We start from the raw sequence: 21488 nt of genomic DNA on the forward strand, positions 1-21488 counted from the left end.
AGAGGGCAGAGGCAGCCTCCCCAGGCTTAGCCCTGAGGGCATGTTTTTCGAGTCCTCTGGAGCAGGGTCTTAACGACCCATTAAATTATAACTCAGGACACCCCCATCCCTGGCAGAGGCAGTTCCCAAACAAAACCTACACTTGCTTGTGCAAAGCACTGATGTTCTTTTAAATGTTGGTCCCGACCAATTTCGTGACCCACGAGTGGGTTACACCTGCATCTCAGAAACACTGTTCTGAAAAGCGATCTGTTCCCCTGCGGAAAGGTGGGAGCGCCAATGGCAGTTCCCTGAAGAAAAGCTGAAGTGAACCCCTCAGCACCCCCCCCCCCGTGAAGGTCAGCGAGGGGTGGGCCCAGCCAGGTGCCCGGCCGTCTGTGAGGGTCAGGAGGGGTGCTGGAGGGCCTCCGGAGAACGTGAGCCCCACAGGGTCCCAGGAGGGAGGACGCATGAAGGCTGGGAGTCACAGAGGTCCGGGTTCAAATCCAACATCCGTTAGTTTGCAGAGTGACCTTGGATAAGTAATTTAACCTGGATCTCAGGCCCCTAGTTTGTAACCCGGAGATAAGTATTCCCTCCCTCGAAGAGTTGCTGGAAGGATTCAGAATTGAATCCTGATGTCCCCAGCAGAGCTCTGGAGTATTTGAGGAGCAGACAGAGCAGGCTGGGAGATGGCGTGGTAACTGCACGCCCTTGAATTAACCTTCACTTCCCAAAATGGAGCCTCAGCCTGCGGTTTCTCCGCCTGCCTGAGACTGGGGACACTGCACGCACCGGGTCAGCATTCCTGCTCCCTCCTTTCCAGTGCCCTCCGCCAAGCTTGTGGGTCCTAGTTACCTGGTTCCCCGCCCCGCCCCCATCCCGCTTACCAGCTCCAGCCAAGCGCGGTCGGTCACCGTGCTGTCCTCTGGGTCCTCCGCCCCCCTCCCCCACTACCTCCAGCCCCGCGTCCCTCGAGGGCAAAGGGGGAGCCAGCCTCTACCCGGCCTCCGGTGCCCAGTAAGGTGTCCTGCCTGTGTTGAGGGCTGGGGGCGAGTCCCCCCCACCCACAGACGCCCCCAGCCTCTGGCAAACTTCCAGCTGCAGTCACCCTGCGGCTCTAAGCGAGCCCGCGCCAGGCTGGGCATTGCACCCGGAGCCCTGTCTCCGGCCCGGACCACCCGTCGAGGCCAGGAGGGACAGCACGGGGACCACGGCGGGAGAGCGGGAGGCGCGTGACAGAGGCCGGGTGGCAGGGGGGGGCGCACGGACGGAGAGCCGGCTGCCAGCGAACTGTTGGGACTTGGAGGCCACACGCGCCTCTGAACCTAGAACCCTGGCTGGGAGGGCGCCGGGGCGGTTGCCCGCGCACTGTGGCCTCCTGGTCGCTCGCGAGTGACCGGGTTCCGTTCCCGCTCCCAGGGCTCCTGGTGCAGGCCGCGCCCTGCCAGATGTGCACTCGCCCCCCGCGGGCCCCTTGGCCACCTGGTCGAGGTGCCCAGAGGAAACGCTGTGACAGGCGATGGCAGGAGCCGGCCTGTCCCCGTCTTGGGCCGGGCAGCGCACCCCACGCTTCCGCTTCTCCCCTTGCTCCCCACCCCCACCTGTCACCCTAAGGTTGTTGTCATGTGTGAAGCCCAAGTTGGAGCCTCTTTTTGTTCCGTGTAGTCCCAGCGTCTGCTGCCTTCCGGGGAGCCAGCTCCGGACACACTACCAATCACCTGCCCGCGGCTGGGACATAGGTCAGACACAGGAAAAGACCATTCCTTTGCACATGCTGTCTATTTTGTGTCCTTTCCCTCATCCTTCCTGTAAGTTCCTACACATGTTACAAAACCCTGCATAGGTGCCCGTCCTGGGTAAGCCTCCCTGCCCCGCTGGTGGCCGATCACCCCAGGCTGCGTCAGGGACCAGCCTCACCTGCTCAGCTGCCCACACCAGGCCTAGTGTTTGCATCTCCCCTAGACCGCGGCCACTGGAGGCCGTTTTCTCATCATCCTGAGCGCCTGCTGTCCTAGGGCCTGGCGCCTTGTTAATGCACTTGGTTCCAAGATGGAACATTCTATGCTTGTGTGGGTGACACAGGCTGACCTGGCGAGCAGCTCCCCAGACGGAGCAGATGGGGACGGTCAGACAGGGGTCCGGAGGAATCCAAGTGCGCGCCCGCCCACACAGATCAGGGCCCCTGGCACTACTTTAGTCAAGACGTGTACATCCACTTCCCACACGGTCCAGAGTGTCTACTCCCCTCTGTCAAGCCTTTCTCAGAGGGGGGGTGTGGGGGGGAGGGGTAACAGCAGGAGGAGTGGGCCTGCGTCAGAGAGCCAGGGTCTGAACCTCCCGTTGTTGTGTGAAGGATCCCCATCTGTGTAAAGGAAGAGGACACGGAGCATATCTGGCAGGTCTGTTTTGTAAGGACTGAGTAGGATGTGTGGAGAGCCTGGCCCTGCCCCTGGGAAGTAACAGAAGCAGCGGCTCAAGATTCCTTAGAGACCTTCCAGGGCCTCGACCCAGCTGGAGTTCCCTTCTTCCCTTTCTTCCCAGTTGGAGCCAAAAGGACACGCTGTCCGCGATCACCATACAAAGAAAAGGAAGTGCCTTCGCCCATGAAACTTCATGACCTCCAGGCCAGAAATTGGGGTACAGGAGCTGCCAGTGTTTCCCCATGACTGTAGTTTCTGACACGGGGCCACTCCCAAGTTTCGGGGGCCAGGTTGCTCTCTGAGCTGTCCCAGCACCCTCTTCAAACCCTGCCGGCCTCTGTCTGCTGAAGCCTCCCCATTCTTCCCACACACCTGTTCCCCCACCCCCCATCCCTCAGGTGGCTCAGTCTCCCGGTTCTACAGTGTGGAGGGGCTCTGGGAGCACACTTCAACCCCAGCCTCCAGGGGGCAGTAAAGAGGGGTTTTAACCGGCTCCTGCAGGTTAGGCCGGGAGCGAGATCACTCACAGCAGCCTCCACAGGGTTGTCTGCCTCCTCCCCCATCACCTTTCCCTCAGGCCACATGTGCCTTTCAGTGACCTTGACCACTGAAAGCTGCCGTGACACTCATTTAAGCAAAGGCTTAAATTTTACCTACAGTGTTTTACCAACAGCCCGGAAGCTGCCCTCTGCAATCACTGCCCCTCCCCCCACCCCCAGGATCACCTACCCAAAGCCCCAGCTCCTTTTCGTCTTCGGTCAGAAATGTACCTTGCCCAAGGCTCCTCTCCCAGCTGAAGGACTGTCTCTGGAAGCTTCTGCATCTACCTTGGCTGTCACCCCAACCCCAGGGGACAACGCCGGCCTTCCCCTCTGGCAGGCCCAACACAGCTCACTGCTGTGCCCGTGTCCTCCCTCCCTCTCCCCCACCCCCAGACCCCTATTCTAGGCCATTCAAGGTCAAGTTAGCATCCAGCCCAGAATTTAGCAACTCAGAGCAAGAGAAGCTTCAGCTTTGCTTTTTAATAATTTAAGACTGACACACGGCCATCTACTCCCAGAGAGTCCCAACCGTTTGGACCTAGAGTGGGGAAGCACCCAGGTAGAAAGCCCAGCCCTCTGCCTGTACCCTGTCATTGCACTCCCTGCCAGCCCACCCACAGAGGCCACCAGAGAATCTGGGCAGAGAGCATGTGGCTGGGGACAGCCTGGCACCAGCTGCAGCTGGTGTCCACACTCCACCAGAGAAGGCAGGCAGGCCCTGCTCGCCAGCGCCCGCCCTGGGCAGAGGCAGAGGGCAGGGGGCTGTGGGGAGTGGCTGGCCAGACCCACTGGCCACAGCTGCCCTTCCCTGACCTTTGTCTCTGGTTCATTTTTTCCCCCTTAACTTTATATATCACAAAAATTTCCCAGAGATTCTTAATATTCTGGCTACCAGATAAGCTCTCGTGCCAGACCACATGTTCCAATTTCGGGTTTGGAATATATGGCTGATGGCTGTAAGGCTGTTACATTAGGACACTTCACCCATTTCTGGAAAAAGAGCAAAGTGTCAAATGGGACATGGAAGACTTGAGACTTTAAAGGCAGGTTCACGGCCAATAGGGCCAAGCACTTTCTTTGGTTCTGGAGGGTGGAGGCTGGGGGAGCCCCTGCTCGGGAGTAGGGTGAGACTTGGGGGTGTGGAGACAATCGGGGGCTCACCCAAGCACCCCTGAATCTCTCCCCTCCTCCTGCCAACAAAGGTACAGGACACTGACACCACTCCCCGCCCAGAAGGAGAGCCATGTTTTCTGTTCTCAGTTCGGCGTCAGTTAACATCCTTAAACAGAACACACCATCCCAGCCTCGCCCGAAGGTGCTCGATCCCAGTGGCGCCACTACAGCCAAGGGGTTACACGCCACCGTGACCTGTTTCCCGTCCACAAAGCAGCTTCATGCAGTGCATTTCCAGCCATCCTTCCCGGGGCAGGTCAGGGCTGCCGAGGGGGTGACAGTGAGGGCAAGAGCAGCCCTGGGTCACCGAGGGCAAGGTCTCTGCCTCAGCACACGGACTGACAAGCTCTCTGCGTGGGCCAGGAGCTCCTTAACGTGAGCCAAGCCCAGCCCTGCAACCTTGGCCCCATTCACCTCGAGGATCTCATCCCCTACCCCCAGCAGCCCCGAGTACAGCTTGGCCATGCTCGCGTCAGCCATCTCCTGCACGTAGAACCCTGCAAAGGAAAACAGAACAACTGAACACCTGAAATCCAAAGAGGCAGCTCTGTGGGACGCGGACCAGGTGGACGCTGTCCCGGGTGGGGGCGGGGCGCAGGTGCTCATACAGCGCACTGCTCCATGCGTGCCCACGCGCACACACATGCGCGCGCACACACACACGCACACACCCTCACTAGTCTACCTCACAACCACAACTGGCTTTCTACATGGATGCAGTGTGAAATGATACCTGAGGGTAACATTTCATTTTTCTCTTTTTTTAAATTTTTTTTTTTATTTTTAAAGATTTTATTTATTTATTTGACAGAGAGAGAGACAGATCACAGGTAGGCAGGGAAGCAGAGAGAGAGAGGAGGAAGCAGGCTCTCCGAGGAGCAGAGAGCCAGATGTGGGGCTCGATCCCAGGACCCTGGGATCATGACCTGAGCCGAAGGCAGAGGCTTTAACCCACTGAGCCACCCAGGCGCCCCTCATTTTCCTCTTTTAAAAAGCTGCACAAATAAGGCTTTAATGAAAGAACACTTTCAGCAAATCATGCTTTAAGCTGTTATTATTTGTGTAGACCCCAGTGTGAATGAGGTAATCTTACATTTTCCTGAGGTGAGCTTTGATTGTAGACTAGGGAGGAAACTGATGTTTAAAAGTTAAGAAAAAGACCTACTTCACGCCCGCGGCCGGTTGGGATTCACGAATACCACCCAGTGGCTGCCTGTAAGTAGGTGGGGCCGTGGGAAGGTAGCATTGGAGTCATGAACGTGGCTGAGGTCAACCCCAAGCCTGGTTTGCTCCGTATTCCTGTTAGGACCAGCCTTGGCCTCAGTTTTCCTCAGAGTGATTCCTCTCTGGGGTTTGGAAGCATCTGGGCAAAAGCCCAGGAAACATAAAAATTCCACCCGCATTTTGTAAAACATGCTGGCTCATTTGTCCCTTATTCACACACATCTTGTCCCCCACACTGCCCCTAGGAAGGCCCTGCCTGGCCTGTGGGACCGTCCCCGGGTCTCTTGGGTGCAGAGTGAGTCTAGGCAGAGCCCACTTCTTCCCCTTTCCCTGGGTCCGACCCGGGGAGCCCACACCAGGGGAGCAGGCTCTGTGGGGTCTTGAGGCTGGCGAGCCTGAGCTCCCCGGGACTCTCCTGGGTGCACAGTGCAGCCCCCCTGCTGAGGGATCCCTCTCACCTCAACTTCCTCTGAAAACCTTCCAGACTCCCCTTCAGTTAAGAGAGTGAAGAGTCTTACGGGGAAAGCTGGGCACCAGCCCACACCCGCCCCCACGCACTGAGCAAACACGGGTGATCTGAGAGCACAAGGCCGGGCTGCGGACCGTGTGCAGAATTCAGGGGGGTCGCTCAGCCCCGCCTGAGACGACCTCGCAGCTCCCCAGCCCAGGCCGCACACTCCACTCTACTTCTGCGTCCTAGAATCCGCTTCCTTCGAAAGGGCCTGCAGGGGCCTCTCCTCTGGTAGCTCGGTCTCTGGCCTGAGGGCATTTAACACACTTGAACTACAGTGGGACATCCTGCCTCTCCTGCCCCCCACCTCTGCCACCGCCCCCACACGAGCCTTGTTCGGCCCAGCTTCCCGCAAGCCTGGCAGAGCCTCCCTCTGAAATGGGGTTCTGGAAGCACTGAACTCTCCCTCAAGGCGCCTGAAGGTCAGTCGCTCTGAGTCCAGCCAAAGCAGCTTCTGACACAGCCCGTCCCAGGTCTGACTTGTGCAACTCTCTCTCAGCATGGGGGCTTCTCAGCCAAGCTGAGCCTTGGCCACCAGGCTGCCTCCCCCCTGATGAGGGATGCCGACCACCTCAGGGGTCAAGACCTTTCTCTCAACCCCGGGCCTCTCTCTGACCCCTTCCTTCTGGGGGCTCTAACTGCTTACTTGCTCCATCTGCATGTTGGTGGAAGGGAGGGAGGGCAGGTAAGGGGGGGACGGCTACAGAAAAGGCCGCTGTAAGCAGGAGGTGCATGTGGGGAGCCATGAGAAACCCCAAAAGCTTGTAGCCAGAGCTGGGCCAGACTCTGATGTCGTGCCAGTCATTCTGGGGAGACTCTGGGGTAGGCTTCACCACAGAACGTCATGACAAAGATAGGATGTTTGTAGGTATTTATTGTCTGCTGGAAACGGCCTCTGTTAGGCACGTCTGATCTCTCTGTGGCACTCAGAAGCAGGAGGCCAAGCCTGCTGTTCTCATGTGCTCTCCGGTGTGACAGCCAGCAGGTGAACCCCAGCGCCTTGACGTTTTGGTGAGGAATGCGGACCGGCCCCAGCTCATGGCCCCCCTGAGGCACCGCAGAAGCGAACCCTGGTTGTCAGAGGACAGTCTGTGGCCCACAGGCACCAGCACCTGTCACATTCCGTGTGCCTGGGGGTCTCTGTGGGATGTCCAATGGCCAACAGCAGCAGCAGGAGCAGGGCACGACCTGGGAGGACAGGGAAGAGCTCGTACCAACCCAGGCGAGGGGTGCCCTGGGGGGTGGGCCAGGGCAGAGCCCAAGGAGCCCTGGTCACTAGAGACCCCTGCCCAGCAGACATCAACTCCATGACTGTCTGCAACGCGGCCGAGCAGGACTCCAGGGGAGGCTGAAAGGCAGAGCACAATGCCCAGGTGTGTGTGACCTCACACGGACAGACGGGGCAGATCATGGAGGTCCCTGTCGGAGTTCTGCTTCCCAAATACAAACGCCCTTTGTGAAGAGGGAAGGGAAGAAAAGTGCCAGGTGCTGTCTCATGGACCTCACGGGAAGCTCATGACTCTTCCAGTCAGCTTTGAGCATATCTTCAGCTTAGAGACGAGAGAACTGAGGCTCAGAGAAGGTAAGTAACCTGCTTGGGCCACACAGCAGAGCAGAGGCTCTGGAGTACAAACCGTGCCATGTCACCCACCTCTCTGCCCCTCTGGAAGGCCTGCCGCCCCTCACCTGAGGAAAGGGGAGGCGGAGTGGCTAACAACCTGCTAGCGCTTCGGGAAGACCAGCCCAGCTTCACAAATGCCATCTGCCTGTGAGGACAGACGCCGTACCCGCCCTGAGGTCCAGCGTGGGGGGAACTCATCCTCTTCCTCTCATGTTCAGGTAAGATCCATCAGCAAACTGAGTCACACCGCCTTCAAGTCAAGCTGGATGCAAGCCCTTCCCACATCCCCACCGCTCCCCAGGCCCAGCCACCACTGTCAAGTCTTTCCACCAAAGTATCTTTACAAAGGGTCTCTCTGGTCCACCTTTGGCTCACTAGCGTCTGTTTGAGGTCCGGCCGCCAAGCAGCAACACGGTTCCAAGCACAAATCAGAGCACGCTGGTGGGGCTCCAAGCCCCGCCACCTCCCAGTTCAGTGGGGGGGAAAGCCAACGCCCTCCTGGGCTCAGCCTCTCTCCCCCTTTCTGCTCCGTGCAGATCTGCTCTGCGGGTCTCTGAGGACCGAGCTCATTCCCACCCTCCAGCCTCGGCCTAGACGGCTCTTCCTCCACACACAACCCGCTCCTCCCTCCCCTGGGTCTGCTCCAGCATCCTCCGCTGGGACACTGCCCCACCCTGCACCCCTGTCCTCCCACACTCTAGCCCTTACCCGGCTTTTCCTGGATTTGTGTCTTCGAACTCTCTGCTAGCTGGCACCTCATTTGGAGAATATATAAACGTGTATACTTTTTTGTAGGTACAGCTGCCTCCCTCCCTGGAACGTGGGCTCCTGAGGACAGGGTCTTTTTCTGTTCTGTTCCTGCCCTACCCTCTATCTAGGACACCTGGTCGGAGCTCAGTGCAAACTTGTTGAAACAATGAAGGATGGAACAGACATAAGAACTTGCTGCGGTCTGCAAACCTGGCAGCAGGCAGATTTTTTTTTTCCAGGTGACTTGACTTTGACCTAGGCAATCACTCGGCAGAGCGCAGCCAGGGCAGGATCCCTGAGAACGTCGCCCTCTGGGGCCAGCGCTGCGGGAGGGGCTCAGACGCCCAGCCAGGCGGGCGCGCTCCACATGCCCCGACACACTCAGCCGCAGGAGGAAGGGAGCCACTACACACATCAGCCACATCAAAGGGCTCCCGAGACCCAGCAAGCACCGTCTCCCTTGGGCGCTCCAGCAAAAAGCCTTCAAGGTTCCGGTTTCAGGATGTCAGCGGACAGCGCGAGGACAGTGGAGTCCGCCACGCCCTCCCTATCCGTCCCAGCAGCCCTGCACCTGACTCTTCCTGAAGAGCCCCTGAAGGGAGAATTCCAGCCCTTTGGCTATGAGGCTGTCTGAGTCTGGAGCTCCACGTCTCAGCCACGTTCTGGAAATGCCCACAGCCAAAAGTGGTTTGCTAAGGCCCCAGGGATGTGGAGCCCAGAGGAGGGGAGGGGCCATACCTGCGTCGGGGCGCCCATCCCCGGAGGCCACGCAAAAGCCAAAAGAGCCCTCTGGGGAGCGTTGTAGCTGCAGCTGGGTTGTGCCATCTGGAAACACCCCCACCACACGGCCCACCGTGCGCGCCTGGCTGGGGGTGCTCACGTCCTCCACACTGAGGGCACGCCGGGGTGAGGCCTTGGCTGCTCTGCCAGGGGACCGGAGACAGAGTGAGTACAGAGAGGGCAGGGCCCTGGGGCCCAATCACTCCCTGCCTTAAAGATGATGGACACCTCTTCTCTCTGAGGCTCCACGAAGCCCGCTGCGAACCACAGGCTCCCTACTTCCCCCCTTCCCACCTCCTCCACACAATTTTAGATCTTTGTGGGTGCACAGACCTCTCTAAGAATCTAACAAAAGCTATAATGTTATAGAACATTTCCAGGAGGGAACAGGCCACTTGAGGTGCCTCCATGGAGCCCCAGGGAAGAGCAGCTACCCCAGAGGGTCCTGTCGGGGGGTGGGAGTCCTTTAGACAGGGACACAAGTCAGGTGCCTCTTTGGGGACCCTGTCTCTGGATCTCTAATCAGATCTTCAGCTGGGTTCAGGAAGTTCTCTGAACATTCTAATTTTAGCATGTCATGAGACAGCAGGGGGATGGAGGAATCAAACCTTCCAACTCCCCCCATTCCACCAACTCCACACCTTCTCAGAGCTCAGGTGCACGGGGCAAGGCTCTGAGGTGTGGGCTCCAAGCCTCCCATGGCACCTGATGAAGGACCGAGTTAAGCTTACCACTCTACTGCACGCTCTGGGTTTACCCCCCATGCCACTTGCCCACTCTTACCGGCCAGCTGCACTGTGGTCCCCTGGCTCCCCTACCACATAGAGGCTGGACCGATCTCCCCTGCCACTCAGCAGAGAATGGAGGTTCTGAAAGGAGGCCGCTTTCCGATGTTGGTGGGACGACGACACCTGGTGGTAAGAGTCCAATATTGCAGGTAAGAAAAGCCATGGGGCCAGGGGTTGGCCAAGACCTGACCCCAACCGTGAACTCAGCAAAGGGCTTTTTAAGAAAGTAGTGATACAAGTTTTTGTCACTACTTCAAAGTGCCCGTCTGGAATCACCATAATTTACTCAAGTAGATGTGTCTATACAGGTGATCTGAAGGTTCAATTTTTTTTTTGGTCAAAAAACTTAGCGCTAGGATACTAATAATTTCATTTATAAAGAAAATCTAATTTTCTCATTAAGAAATAAGATTGAAAGCAAATTAACTGAAGAATAATAAACATGGCTTTAGAGTTAAAATATTAACACTTTGTGATTCTTTAGTATTGCTTTTATGATTGTTTACATTAAAAATTTTTTATCTGAGGATTTCCAGGAGAGATGACTGAGTACAACTAAGCTCACCTCGTCCCATGGATACAATTAGATAACATGCATATTAGTGTAAGTAACCCATAAAACAACACAAAGACTGGCAGAACAGACTCTCTGCACCTGAATGTAGAGAAGAGTCCACATTGAAGAGGGTAGGAGGGGCAGAGACTGGGAGCTAACTGGACCTGCAAGACCATCGGAGGGAGGGAGAGACACTGGGTACAGAGAGAGAAGAGGACCAAATCCTCACGCCAGGCATACCAGGCATGAGGAACCTGACATGGAAGATGAATCCTCGTAACATCTGGCTTTGAAAACCAGAGAGGCCTGGGATGCCTGGGTGGCTCAGTCAGTTAAGCCTCTCTTCCTTTGGCTCAGGTTATGATCCCAGGGTCCTGGGATCCAGTCCTGGATCAGGCTCCCTGCTTAGCTGGGAGTCTGCTTCTCCTTCTGCCTGCCCCTCCCCTTGCTTTGTATGCTCTCTCACATTCTCTCTATCTGACAAATAAATAAAGTCTTTTAAACAAAAAAAGAAAAGAAAAGAAATTTTTAAAAAGACAAAGAAAACCAGAGAGACTTAATTTCAGGAGTTCTTAAAATCAGTGGGGCTTAACACTGGAACTTTAAAAATCAGTGGCCTTGGCTCTGGGAGACCTGGCAAGATAATAGGAAACTGAATCCCTGCGCTTAAAGAGATGGCACAACAAAGGGCCCCACCGAGATACAGCAGAGAGAAGCAGCAGTATGAAAAACAACTGGGATATATGGAAGGGAGATTTGTTTAGTAATAGAGCCTGTGCTGGAAGGGCAGGGGTCTTTGGGAGACTTTTCTAGGAACAAAGGAGCTGGCAGGCACCATTTCCCTCCCTTGCCCCTCAGCCTAGACACATGGATAGCTAGGGAAACAAGCACAGCACCAACACTTATCACCTAACTTGCTAACAGCATGACCCATACCCTCATTCTCTTGTGCATGTGGCCCCTCCAATATGCCCTTGGCTAGGGCCCATTCAAAGTGGTGCCACAAGCCTGGTAGTGCGCAAAGAAGCCCCAACAATGATTCCTGCCCTGGAGAGAGGGGATGATAACCATACACATCGGTCTGAGACTGTGGCCCCAGCAGTGGGCTGGGGGCAGACATCCGGTCTGACTGCACGCCCTGCCTACCAATAAAAACTTCTTGGGAGCAACACAGAGAAAACGTCCTGTAGTTCAATACTACTGCATCTCTGGCAAACTCCTGGTGTGAGTCAAGTCTAAGACAGCCCAACAGTGGCCCATTAACACCACAGAGACCAAACATTGCCCATAAAAGGCAAAGAGAGCTACTGCAGATGACTAGACTGAAGACACAATGGCAGGGCACATGCAACACACAGAGGGGACACCACTCAAGTGCCAGGTTCTGATGAACAGAGCACACTGCCCTGCAGGGCATCACAGGAGCTCTTGCTCATAAGGCCACGACTTTCAAGAGCAGGAGACATAGCTGATTTCCCTAACACATAGAAACAGACACAGAGTTAGACAAAATGAGAAGACAGAGGAATATGTCCCAAATGAAAGAACAGGACAAAATCAGAGCAAGAGAGCTAAATGAAACAGGGATAAACAATATGTCTGACAGAGAATTTAAAGTAATGGTCAGGGGCACCTGGGTGGATCAGTTGGTTAAGCATCAGACTCTTGATTTCAGCTCAGGTCATGATCTCCAGGTTGTGAAATCAAGCACCGTGTCAGGCTCCACTTTGGGCATGGAGCCTACTTTGGATTATCTCTCTCCCTCTCCCTCTGTCCCTCCTGCCCCCTTTCTCTCCCTCTCTGTCATAATAATAATATAAACAATGGTCATAAAGATATTCACTGGACTTGAGAAAAGAGTGGAGGGCCTCAGTGAGACCCTTACCAAAGAGAAAGCATAAAAAAGAACTAATCAGAGATAAAGAACTCAATAACTAAAATGAAAAATAATACACTAAATGGAATTGAAGTAGTAGTAGACTAGAAGAAGCAGAAAAATGGATTAGTGACCTGGAGATAGAGTATTGGACAGCAATCAAGCTGCAAAGCAGAAAGAAAAATAATAATAAAAAATGAAAATGACTTAGGGAACTCAGTGACGTCATCAAGCATAAAAACGTTCTTGTTATAGGGATCCCAGAAGGAGAAGAGAGAGAAAAGGGGGCAGAAAACTTTCTGAATCTAGGGAAGGAAACAGAGATCCAGAACCAGGAGGCATAACGAGGTCTGAACAAAATCAACCCAAGGAAGTCCACACTAAGACATACAGTAACGAAAAAGGTAAAAACTAGTGATAAAGAGAATTTTAAAAGCAGCAAAAGAGAACAGTTACATACAAGGGAAACCCCATCAGGCCATCAGCTGATTTTTCAGCAAAAACTTTTTAGGCCAGAAGGGAGGGGCATGATACATTCAAAGGAAGAAAACCTGCAGCCAAGAGTACTCTATCCAGCAAGGCTGTCATTCAGAATAGGAGAGATAAAGAGCTTCCAAGCCAAAAGTTAAAGGAATTCATGACCACTAAGCCAGCCACACAAGAAATATTGAAGGGAACTTTTTGAGTGGAAAGGAAAGACCATAAGTAGGAATAAGAAAATTAGGAAGCCCAAAGGCAGTAAAGTCAAGTACATCTATAAAAATGAGTCAAAGGATTCACAAAGTAAAAAAAAAAAAAAAAAAAAAAAGTAAAGTAGAACACCATATACTTAAAATGTGGAGTGGGGAGGAGAGGAGTAAAGAATGGGTTTGAACTGAAGTGACCATCAACTTAACGTAGACTGTTATGTGCAGAAGATGTAATTTATAAACTCAACACTAACCACAAATCAAGAGCCAGTCATAGATATGCAAAAAAACAAAGAGAAAGGAATCTAAGTGCATCACTAAAGAAAGCCAACGAACTGTGAGAGAAAAGAGCAAGAGAGGAAAGGAACAGAAAAGAACTACAAAAACAACCATAAAACAAGTAACACGATGGCAATAAGTCCATGTGTATCAATAATTACTTTGACTATAAATGGACTAAATGCTCCAATCAAAAGACACAAGCTGGTGGGATGGAGAAAAAAAAAGACCTGCTGCCTACAAGAGATTCATATCAGACCTAAGGAACATGCAGGTTGAAAGTGAGGGGATGGAGAAACACCTGTCATGTAAAAAGATATGAAAAGAAAGCCGGGGTAGCCATACTTATACTGGACAAAATATACTTTAAAACAAAGACTGTAACAAGAGACAAAGGACAATATATAATCATTAAGGGGACAATCCAATAAGAAGACACAGCAACTGTCAGCGTTTTCACATCAAGCCACCATACCACTGCATCCATGAGTGTCTGGGCTCCAGCTTGGTTTATGTGTGCATCCGCTAGCCAGAGGCATCTTGGGGTTTCAGAAAAGCCAGAGTCTGAGAGTGTTCAAAAATTTTTCCATATTAATTGACAGTGACTGCTTCTTCAATTTATACTATTTTGGCTTATGGGCGTTTTTGTAGGAACTCTCTAATTTTGGACAGGAGGGGAACCTCTATCGGGAATATAAAGATCAAGGTGGGGACGCCTTGCCACTGCCTTCAGCTCAGGTCATGATCCCAGGGTCCTGGGATCGAGTCCTGCATTAGGCTCCTTGTCCAGCAGGGAGCCTGCTTTCTCTCTCTGCCTCTGCCTGCGACTCTGCCTGCTTGTGCTCTCTCTCTGACAATAAATAAATAAAAAATCTTTAAAAAAAAAAACAAATAAATAAAGATCAAGGGGTGTTTCCTCAAAGAACTCACACTCCAGTGAGGGGAGGCAGACAAAAATCCATTAAAATACTATGTGGCAAGTTCCCTGAAGGAGGGAAGCACAGGATAGGATGGGAACATAGAGCAGAGCGCCCACCCCCCCACCCCCTACCCAACTCAGCCCAAGAAAGGATTGGAAGTGGCTTCATGGAGGAGGCAATTTCTGAAGAGTTGCCAGATGAGCAGATGTTAGCAGGGAGAGAAGGTGCGAGAAACATTTCAGGTGAAGGTTCAAAGTCAGAGAGTGTGTGACCTAATGACAGAACAGCAAGGTCAAGGATAACAGAGAGGGTGTTAGAAGGAGAGTGAAGAGAGATGAAGGTAGATCACAGAAGGCCTTTGGCCATGTCAGGTGGTCTGAACTTTACCCTGCTGGTGATAAGGGGCCATGGCGGATGCTCGGCAAGGGGGTAGATAACCAGATCTGCGTACCAGAGGGACCACTGTGGAAACCAGGTGGAGAAAGACACCACAGGGATGCCGGTCGGGAGGCTCTCGCGCTAGTCTGGGTGTGAAGTGATCTGGGTAGACTAACAGAGTCACTGTGGTCATGGAGAAGGTTCCAGAATGAGCAGGCAGTAGACTCTAGGACTTGGCAGAGGTGGCAGAGTTGAGGGAGAGACAAAGGGAGGAAGAGAAGCTTAGGATGAGCCCATCTGGGGTAGCTATGTGGAAGAACAGAACCACCAGGTGCTGCCTATCCCTGCGGGGAGCCGGGCCTTGTGGATTAAGTGTGGGGAGGCCAGTAGCTTCCCTTTCTCCACCCAGGCTCTTTGGGGGGGCATCCTCAGCCCTTCCTATCATGTCACCTTCCATTCCAGGGGCGCTGGTGCCACTCAGCCCTTGGCTGGGCCCTTCAGACTTACCAGATGCAGGGACTGTAACGACGGAGCTTTCTTCACTCTGGGGGTGCTGGTGTGGGATGCCGGGTCCGGCGCGGGGGGTTGCAGCTGCTCCACACTGTGGCTGTGGGCCTTGCCCAGCTTGGGCCTGGCGCCACGGCCGAGGGCCTGGAAGAGCTTTTTCAGCCCCAGGGTGGAGGCCAGGCTGCTGCTGCTTTTCTTGCTCCCGTCAGAAGGGGCAGCAGAGCGCGGCCCAGGTCCTGCACTCACCCCCGGGGATGCTCTGCAATGCAAGGGTGGATGTGAAGCGGGCGGCAGGCGGCTGGAGGGAGGGCGGACCACCCCTCAGGGTCCTGCGGGCCCCAGGACGGCCAGTCTGGTGGATGATGTGACAGGCAGCTACAGAAAGGCTGAGAGGACATCTGCGGGATAATCTGCTTGGGCAGCTTTTCCGGACAAGAGCTCAGGCAAGATCCCGGGCCTCACCCTCAACTACGGGCTCGCCCACCCCTTCATTCCATTCACTCAATCAGCATTTCTTCAGAGCCTCTGTGCTTTCTAGAAACAAGAGGGGTTTGTGACACAGCATAGACAAAGTCCTTACTCTCAGACTAGTAAATGAAGGAGAAAAACCCACAGCAAGTATCAAGAAATGCCAAGCCGAGAGAGAGGATGGCCAGCTCTTTCTAAGAAGATGGCATCGGGCTGGGAGCCGAATGGTAAGGAGCAGCCATCCTGCCGAGGCCGGAGGGGAGAACCTGGGGCAGGGGGAGGCCACAACTCCCGGGCAGGAAGAGGCCCCATGTAGGCCACTAGCACCGGGACGGAGCCCACAAGGCAGGCAGGTGGGCTGGATTCCACCAAGCACGGAAGCCAAGGTAAGGGGCTTGGATTCTATTCCAAGTGGGAGAAAAAAACCACTGGTGGTTTTCAGCAGGAAAAATGACATTATTTAATGGTGGTTTCAAAAAGATACCTTGGGCTGCTGTGCAGAGAAGGGAGTGTAGGAGTGACTGTGAAGGCAAGAGCCGCTGGGCTGCTGGAGTTGTCCCGGACCAGGAGAAAGGCCAGAGAGGGGGGTGCAGCAGATGGAGGGGGCATACCAGGGGGTCAGAGAGGCCAGGAGGAGGCGAGTGGGCGTGAGCACCGTGTGGATGGTGTGTTTGCCGGAAGGAGGCCTGGGGAAGCGGTTCGGTCAGGGGCCTCTCAGACACCCTAGTGGAGAAGTCGGGGGAAAGAGGGTGTACGGGGCTGGGGTTCTGGAGAGCACACGGCACCAGAGATGGGGACCTGGCTCTCGGTGTCACCAGGAATGTGGCTCAGTGCAGGAAAGAATGTTGGGGCCACAGCACTGGCTCACAAGACTTTGAGGACTGGGGGCGAGGACTCAGCCCTCCACGTGGAAGGAGAGAATGAACGGAAAGGTGAATGCCAGGCTTGTTTCCAAGCCCTGAGTCAGAAACAAGCGCTCTCAGGCCACCCTGCCGAGGGTCGGGACTGTCCGCTCAAGTGTGCCGAGCACAGAACCAGGAGCTTGAGGCCTGGGGAAGGAGCAAGCGCGTGCCACACACTCAGAGCGGCGGGAAAAGGAGTCTTATGGCACCATGCCCGGAAGAAGTCTAGGAACCCTCTAAGGATTTCGGAGTAGTAAGGCCAGTCTTGCCAGGGAGGGGGTCTCTGTCTCCACCCAGCCCCCCAGCCCCCCACCTACCACAGTCAGGGCCCTTGCTCCCATCACTCACCGGGATGACACCTGCTCTCCAGGACACATCTCTGGCCTCTGCAGACCTCCCTCTGGCTCCCGGCTGGACTCTGGCTCCTCCGAGGCCAGGGAGAGAGTGATGCTCACGGAGCTGACCGTGCCAGCAGCTGCGGGGTCGGAAGAGCACTGCACTCCTCCTGCAACAACCACAGCCCTTCTGTGTCGCTGAGCCATCCCCGCAGGTCACAGTCAGGGGAGGGGACATGCCCAACAAGAGAGGTGGGAGCCCCAGGAGAGCAGTGGAGGTAGTGGTGAGCCCCCCCCCCCAAGCAGGACGGGAATGAGGGGCTGTTTACTGCTATAGTTCCCCACCCCCAGCACCACAACTGGTACGCAGCCGGTAATTAATAAATGTCTGTCCGATGAGGGGGCTGCTGGTGAGAAGTCATGCCCTTCCTACAACAAGAGACATGGTTGGGAATGGGGAACTTCTCCATCCCTGGGACGCAAACCACAGTCTTGTTGGTTGTGAGTTCTAATAGCTATAATGACAGGCACCTTTCTGGAACACGTCTGAGGTGCTCAGCAATGAATTAAACCCTCTACGGAGATGACATCATGGGTTCCCAGGAGACAGGCTCTCCTAGGACCCCGGATTACAGAGGAGCCTGGAGCATGGAGGGCTGGCGTGGCCTGGCCAGGACCTCCTGGCTAATGAGAGGAGGAGTCCGAGCCGGCAAAGGCCAGGCTGCCCAGAAAGGCCAGCAGCTGTAGGACAGAAGCCTCTCAGGAGAGAATGGGGGCAGCCAGCAGCCGGCCTAGAGCCCGCCCCACCGAAGAAACCAAACCTTAGAAGAGGGCGGGCGGCAGGCAGCTCAGGGGAGTGTCTGCCTTCTACAGACTCCGTCAGCAGGAGAAGGAGAGGGAAAATGTCTGTGTCCCTGTGTGCAGCAGGGGGGGTGGCCAGCACCCCCGGGGGAGGTCACTTGGCCACCACATCTTCAGTAAGGTTAGCCCGATCTACCAGCTCTCTGCCCTCTTCCACTGTGTTTCCAAACCCTGGATCCCTCCCAAGCCACCCCAACCCCCGGGCTGTCACAGTTCTGGACACGCGAAGGCAAGGCTGTGGGGGGCAGACCTGTTATCTCTGCCTGAGAGTGAAATGGCCGAGTTGCTCCCCTCAGATCACAGCACCAGGGATCAGAGCCCACGACCGCTGATCCCCAGGATCGGTCCACGATATAAGGACATCTTGCAAGGGCGGTGGTGATGCCCTTCACCACTTTGTAGCCCTTCCTGCTGAAACCCAGGAGCCTGTCCAGAAGGGCTGCGGGTCTGGGAGGGCTCTGCCCGCTGGCCACTGTGTGACCAGATGGCATGTCTGCCTGGCCACAGAAGGTCTCGAGGGCAGGACTCCTGCTGAATTCATTCACTTACGTCCTCCCCACAGTGCCTGCTACGATGCCTGGCATGTAACAGCTGTTCCATCAGTGCTGAACGAATGAATGAGGGAATGAATGAAATGAAGATGTTGAAGGAAAGCGCCTCAACCACGTGATTGTAGGCACCGACTGCTCTAAGCAAACAGTAAACCTAGAGCTGTTCCATCATCCCTGCTCTGTTAGTAGTAAAACTCCCTTAAAGTCCAGGCTTCCAATGCCAGAGTTTGTTGCTTCCGTACACACCTAAGGGTCCCCGCAGTCGGAGGGAATCACCACGGCCTCCCTGCCTTCTGCCTCCCCCTACCCCGAGGAGGTGGCTAATTTGCGTCTGAGTCTTATGCCCAACCCACAGACCCCGCAGGTTCTGGAAACACCTGCCGCTGCTCTGAAGGGCTCCAAGAGGCTGCCGGGAGTGTGCACAGCTATGCTATCGAGTCAGATGTAAGGTAAGGAAGGGCTCAGAGCACCTGGCCTGGGGTCTCTGCTTACCGTGGCTGCTGCCGTTCTCTGGGGGTGGCTCCTGGCTGCAGGGGCCCTCCTCTACCTTGCTCTCGAGGCCAGCCCCTCCGGGGGTCTCCTGCAGCCCCAGAGGCGTGCTGTTGTTGCAGTTGTTGGTGGACAGGGCCAGCAGAGGATGCCTGACTGGAGGGCCGCAGGGCTGGGTCTGGGCAGGGGAGAGCTCACAGGTGCTGGGAACTCCACTTCTCGAAGGAGGCAGAGGCGGGTCCACAGGCTCTCCCTGCTCCCCCAGCCTGTGGGGTCTAGCCAGGGCTGCCTTCCTGTGAGACACAGGTGAAGTGGTTTTCCTTGAAGATGGAGGGGTTGGCACCCAGCCTTCCGTGGAGAAGGAAGAAGTCAGCTTCTGGGCCTGGTGCAGGGCAGAGGGCTCTGTGTGACTCTGTTGCAGGGAGGAAGCGGAGACAGTCTGGAGAGACTCATGGCTTCCTCCGTCCTGGCCTTGTCTGCCTGGCACCGAGGACACCGGCTTCGTGGAAAAGGCCAGGGGATAGGCTGTCCTGCTCAGAGTCCGGGAATCCACAGCGTGGACCCAGTGGTTTCCTGGCCCTGGCCCAGGTGGCCGCTGGGAGCCCAGGGAAGTTTTTTTGGATTCCAGGGCAGGAGGCTTGGCGAAAGCATCTTCTCTGGGAAACGGAGTCCCCTCGGGCAGGTGTCCTCTGCCTTCTTTCACCTCCGCAGCGCCCTCCATGTGCTCAACCCCCCGCAGGTAGTGAGGGGCCTGAGTGCTCCCTGGCAGCTCCGACCCGGCCTTCCGGAACCACCTGGGACCTCCTCGGGGCCTGGAGCCCCGCGGACGGGGGCTGTTGCCGCAAGCCGGGCCCCGCGCCCTGCTGGGCTGCGAGGTCCCAGCCTCCTCACTGTCGGTCCTGCAGCTGTCGGAGGTGTCCGTGCTGTCCAGCGCAGAGTCCGCCTCCTCCGGGCGCGCCGCGTCCCCGATGTGCGTTTCCCGGATCCGCTCGGTGTGGCCCTCCCGCTCGGCAGGCAGGGGCCTGAAGGGAGGACTCGGGCCCCCAGCGCTGAGGGGCTCCGCCCGCACCCTCGGACCCCCACCCGCCCCCTCCCGCTCCTGGAGGGCCCTGGGGTCCACGCCGGGGCGCAGGTGGTCGAGGCAGCTGCCGCAAGCCTGGCACTTCCTGTCGCTGCCCCGCCTGGGCGGCGGCGCGGAGAAGCCCCTCTGCTCCAGCCGTCCCACGAGCCGGCAGAGCGCGCCCTCGCCGGTGTCCGTGCGCGCCAAGCCCCCGCGGACGTAGTGGGCGAGCTCGGGCTTGGAGCGCAGCGGGCCCTGCCCCGCCGTCTGCCCCGCACTGCCCCGCGCCGGTCTCGGGCGCTGCCTCAGCCGCTCCAGGTAGCGGGACTCGACGTCGCCGGCCGACTCGTCCTCGAAGCGCACGCGGGACGGGGAGGCGCCCCGCTTCGGCCACTGCCCGCTGCTGGACTCCCCGCTGGAGGAGTCGCTCGTGTTCCCGTTCTGTGGCGTCTCTCTGTAGGCAAAGGGCATCCTCGCGTCCGGGGCTGGGCTTCTCCGGCCGTCTCTGGTGGGGAGACAGGGGGAGACAGGTCACAAGCTGGAGACCCGGAGGAAGGTACCGCGGGGTACAGCTCCGTGATAACCGCAATTCCAAAGTCACCCCACGTGGGTTCCGAGTGGCTTCCAAGCCCATCCCAATTCTGAGACCCAGCACCGAACAAAACCGATAGACGCTTCTTTCCTTTTGGCTTTCCTTCTGTAGCCTGGCGCAGCCTGATTCGAGATGAAACATATAGGAACAGGGGATGTACAGAAGGATGACAGCAAAATCCTCGTAGTGGGGTGTGCGTGTGTGTGTGCGTGCGTGTGTGGACGTGCGTGTGTGTGCGCGTGCGTGTGTGCATGCACACTTAGGAGGCGAGCCTGGCATTCATGGACATCGGGTAGGGATGAACTCTCCCGATGCTGTATTTGCTATAAAGGTTTAATGGGAAAGCGAATTATAAGTCCCTACAGAGCATGTGGTGACCTGAAGTCAGGGTTTCTAAGCATTCTTGCTCCCACAGGTGCCCACCCAGGGTTCCTAACCATCTTGCTCAGACGAAATTTAGGCAGAATGCTACCAGTCTTTCTCCTTGGGCTCTGCATCTTGTCTGTTCCAGCACCCACCTACCTGCCCTCCTCAGCCCCTTCCCCACACTCTGAAAAGCTGTGAGGACAAGGACTCACAGGATGACTCTAGAACGAGTCATCCTGTCACTGGCCTTTGCTCCAGGAGACACTGTGCTGGTGGTCAAGTCCTGCTCCGCTCAAGAAAACACTACATAAATCTCACACCAGGGCCGCCCGGAGCCAGGAACCTGAGTTTCCAGGCATTTCCTATCAAAGGCTGCCTAAGGAAGGACTAAACGTTCCCTTCCTTTCCCCTGCAGTGACATCGCTGTCAATGTACTGCTCAGTGTTTGACATTCGCACCATCTTTCTCATTTATCACTTCTCTGTCACTCACACTGGACTCCCCCCTTTTACCCAGCCTCCTTGCCTCCTGTCTGCTGGTCCTTCTGGAGCACAGCCTTGTCACACTGTCCCCCAAGGGGGCGCAGGACTCAGCTCCCAGTCTTTGTGGTAAAAACACCGTGCCTCCACCTTGTGCAATGTTTTCCTCCCCGGCTCTGCCCCCCACCAACCACTCTGAAGGGCCCCCAGGCTTCCTACCTCATCCCCCTCATGCAGCCCACTTGCCCCATTTCCTGGGTATTTTGGGGGGGCGGGGAGCAGTCTTTTTTCTTAACCTGCCTGCATCAGAATCCTATCTGTTACATGTTACCTGCTGTATCGACATCCCATGTTACTTTCATGCATCTGCTTGATGGGTACCACGGTGC

General features: G+C 55.9%; 1 protein-coding gene across 2 annotated transcripts in view; it reads right to left on the minus strand.

Annotated features, from left to right (window-relative positions):
- Positions 1 to 3409: 3409 nt before the first annotated feature.
- Positions 3410 to 21488, minus strand: part of KIAA1614 (KIAA1614 ortholog) — a 37342-nt gene continuing 19263 nt past the window's right edge. For both annotated transcript variants that reach the window (XM_045983129.1, XM_045983130.1), the window contains exons 5-10: positions 18606 to 20167; positions 16715 to 16871; positions 14997 to 15255; positions 9787 to 9914; positions 8962 to 9146; positions 3410 to 4614 (exon numbers count right to left, since the gene is read on the minus strand). In XM_045983129.1, coding sequence (XP_045839085.1) covers positions 4421 to 4614; positions 8962 to 9146; positions 9787 to 9914; positions 14997 to 15255; positions 16715 to 16871; positions 18606 to 20167 — 2485 coding nt within the window. In that variant the 3' untranslated portion in view covers positions 3410 to 4420. The remainder of the gene's footprint in view (positions 4615 to 8961; positions 9147 to 9786; positions 9915 to 14996; positions 15256 to 16714; positions 16872 to 18605; positions 20168 to 21488) is intronic.

This window comes from Meles meles, chromosome 17 (genome assembly GCF_922984935.1).
Source record: "Meles meles chromosome 17, mMelMel3.1 paternal haplotype, whole genome shotgun sequence".
Taxonomy (NCBI): domain Eukaryota; kingdom Metazoa; phylum Chordata; class Mammalia; order Carnivora; family Mustelidae; genus Meles; species Meles meles.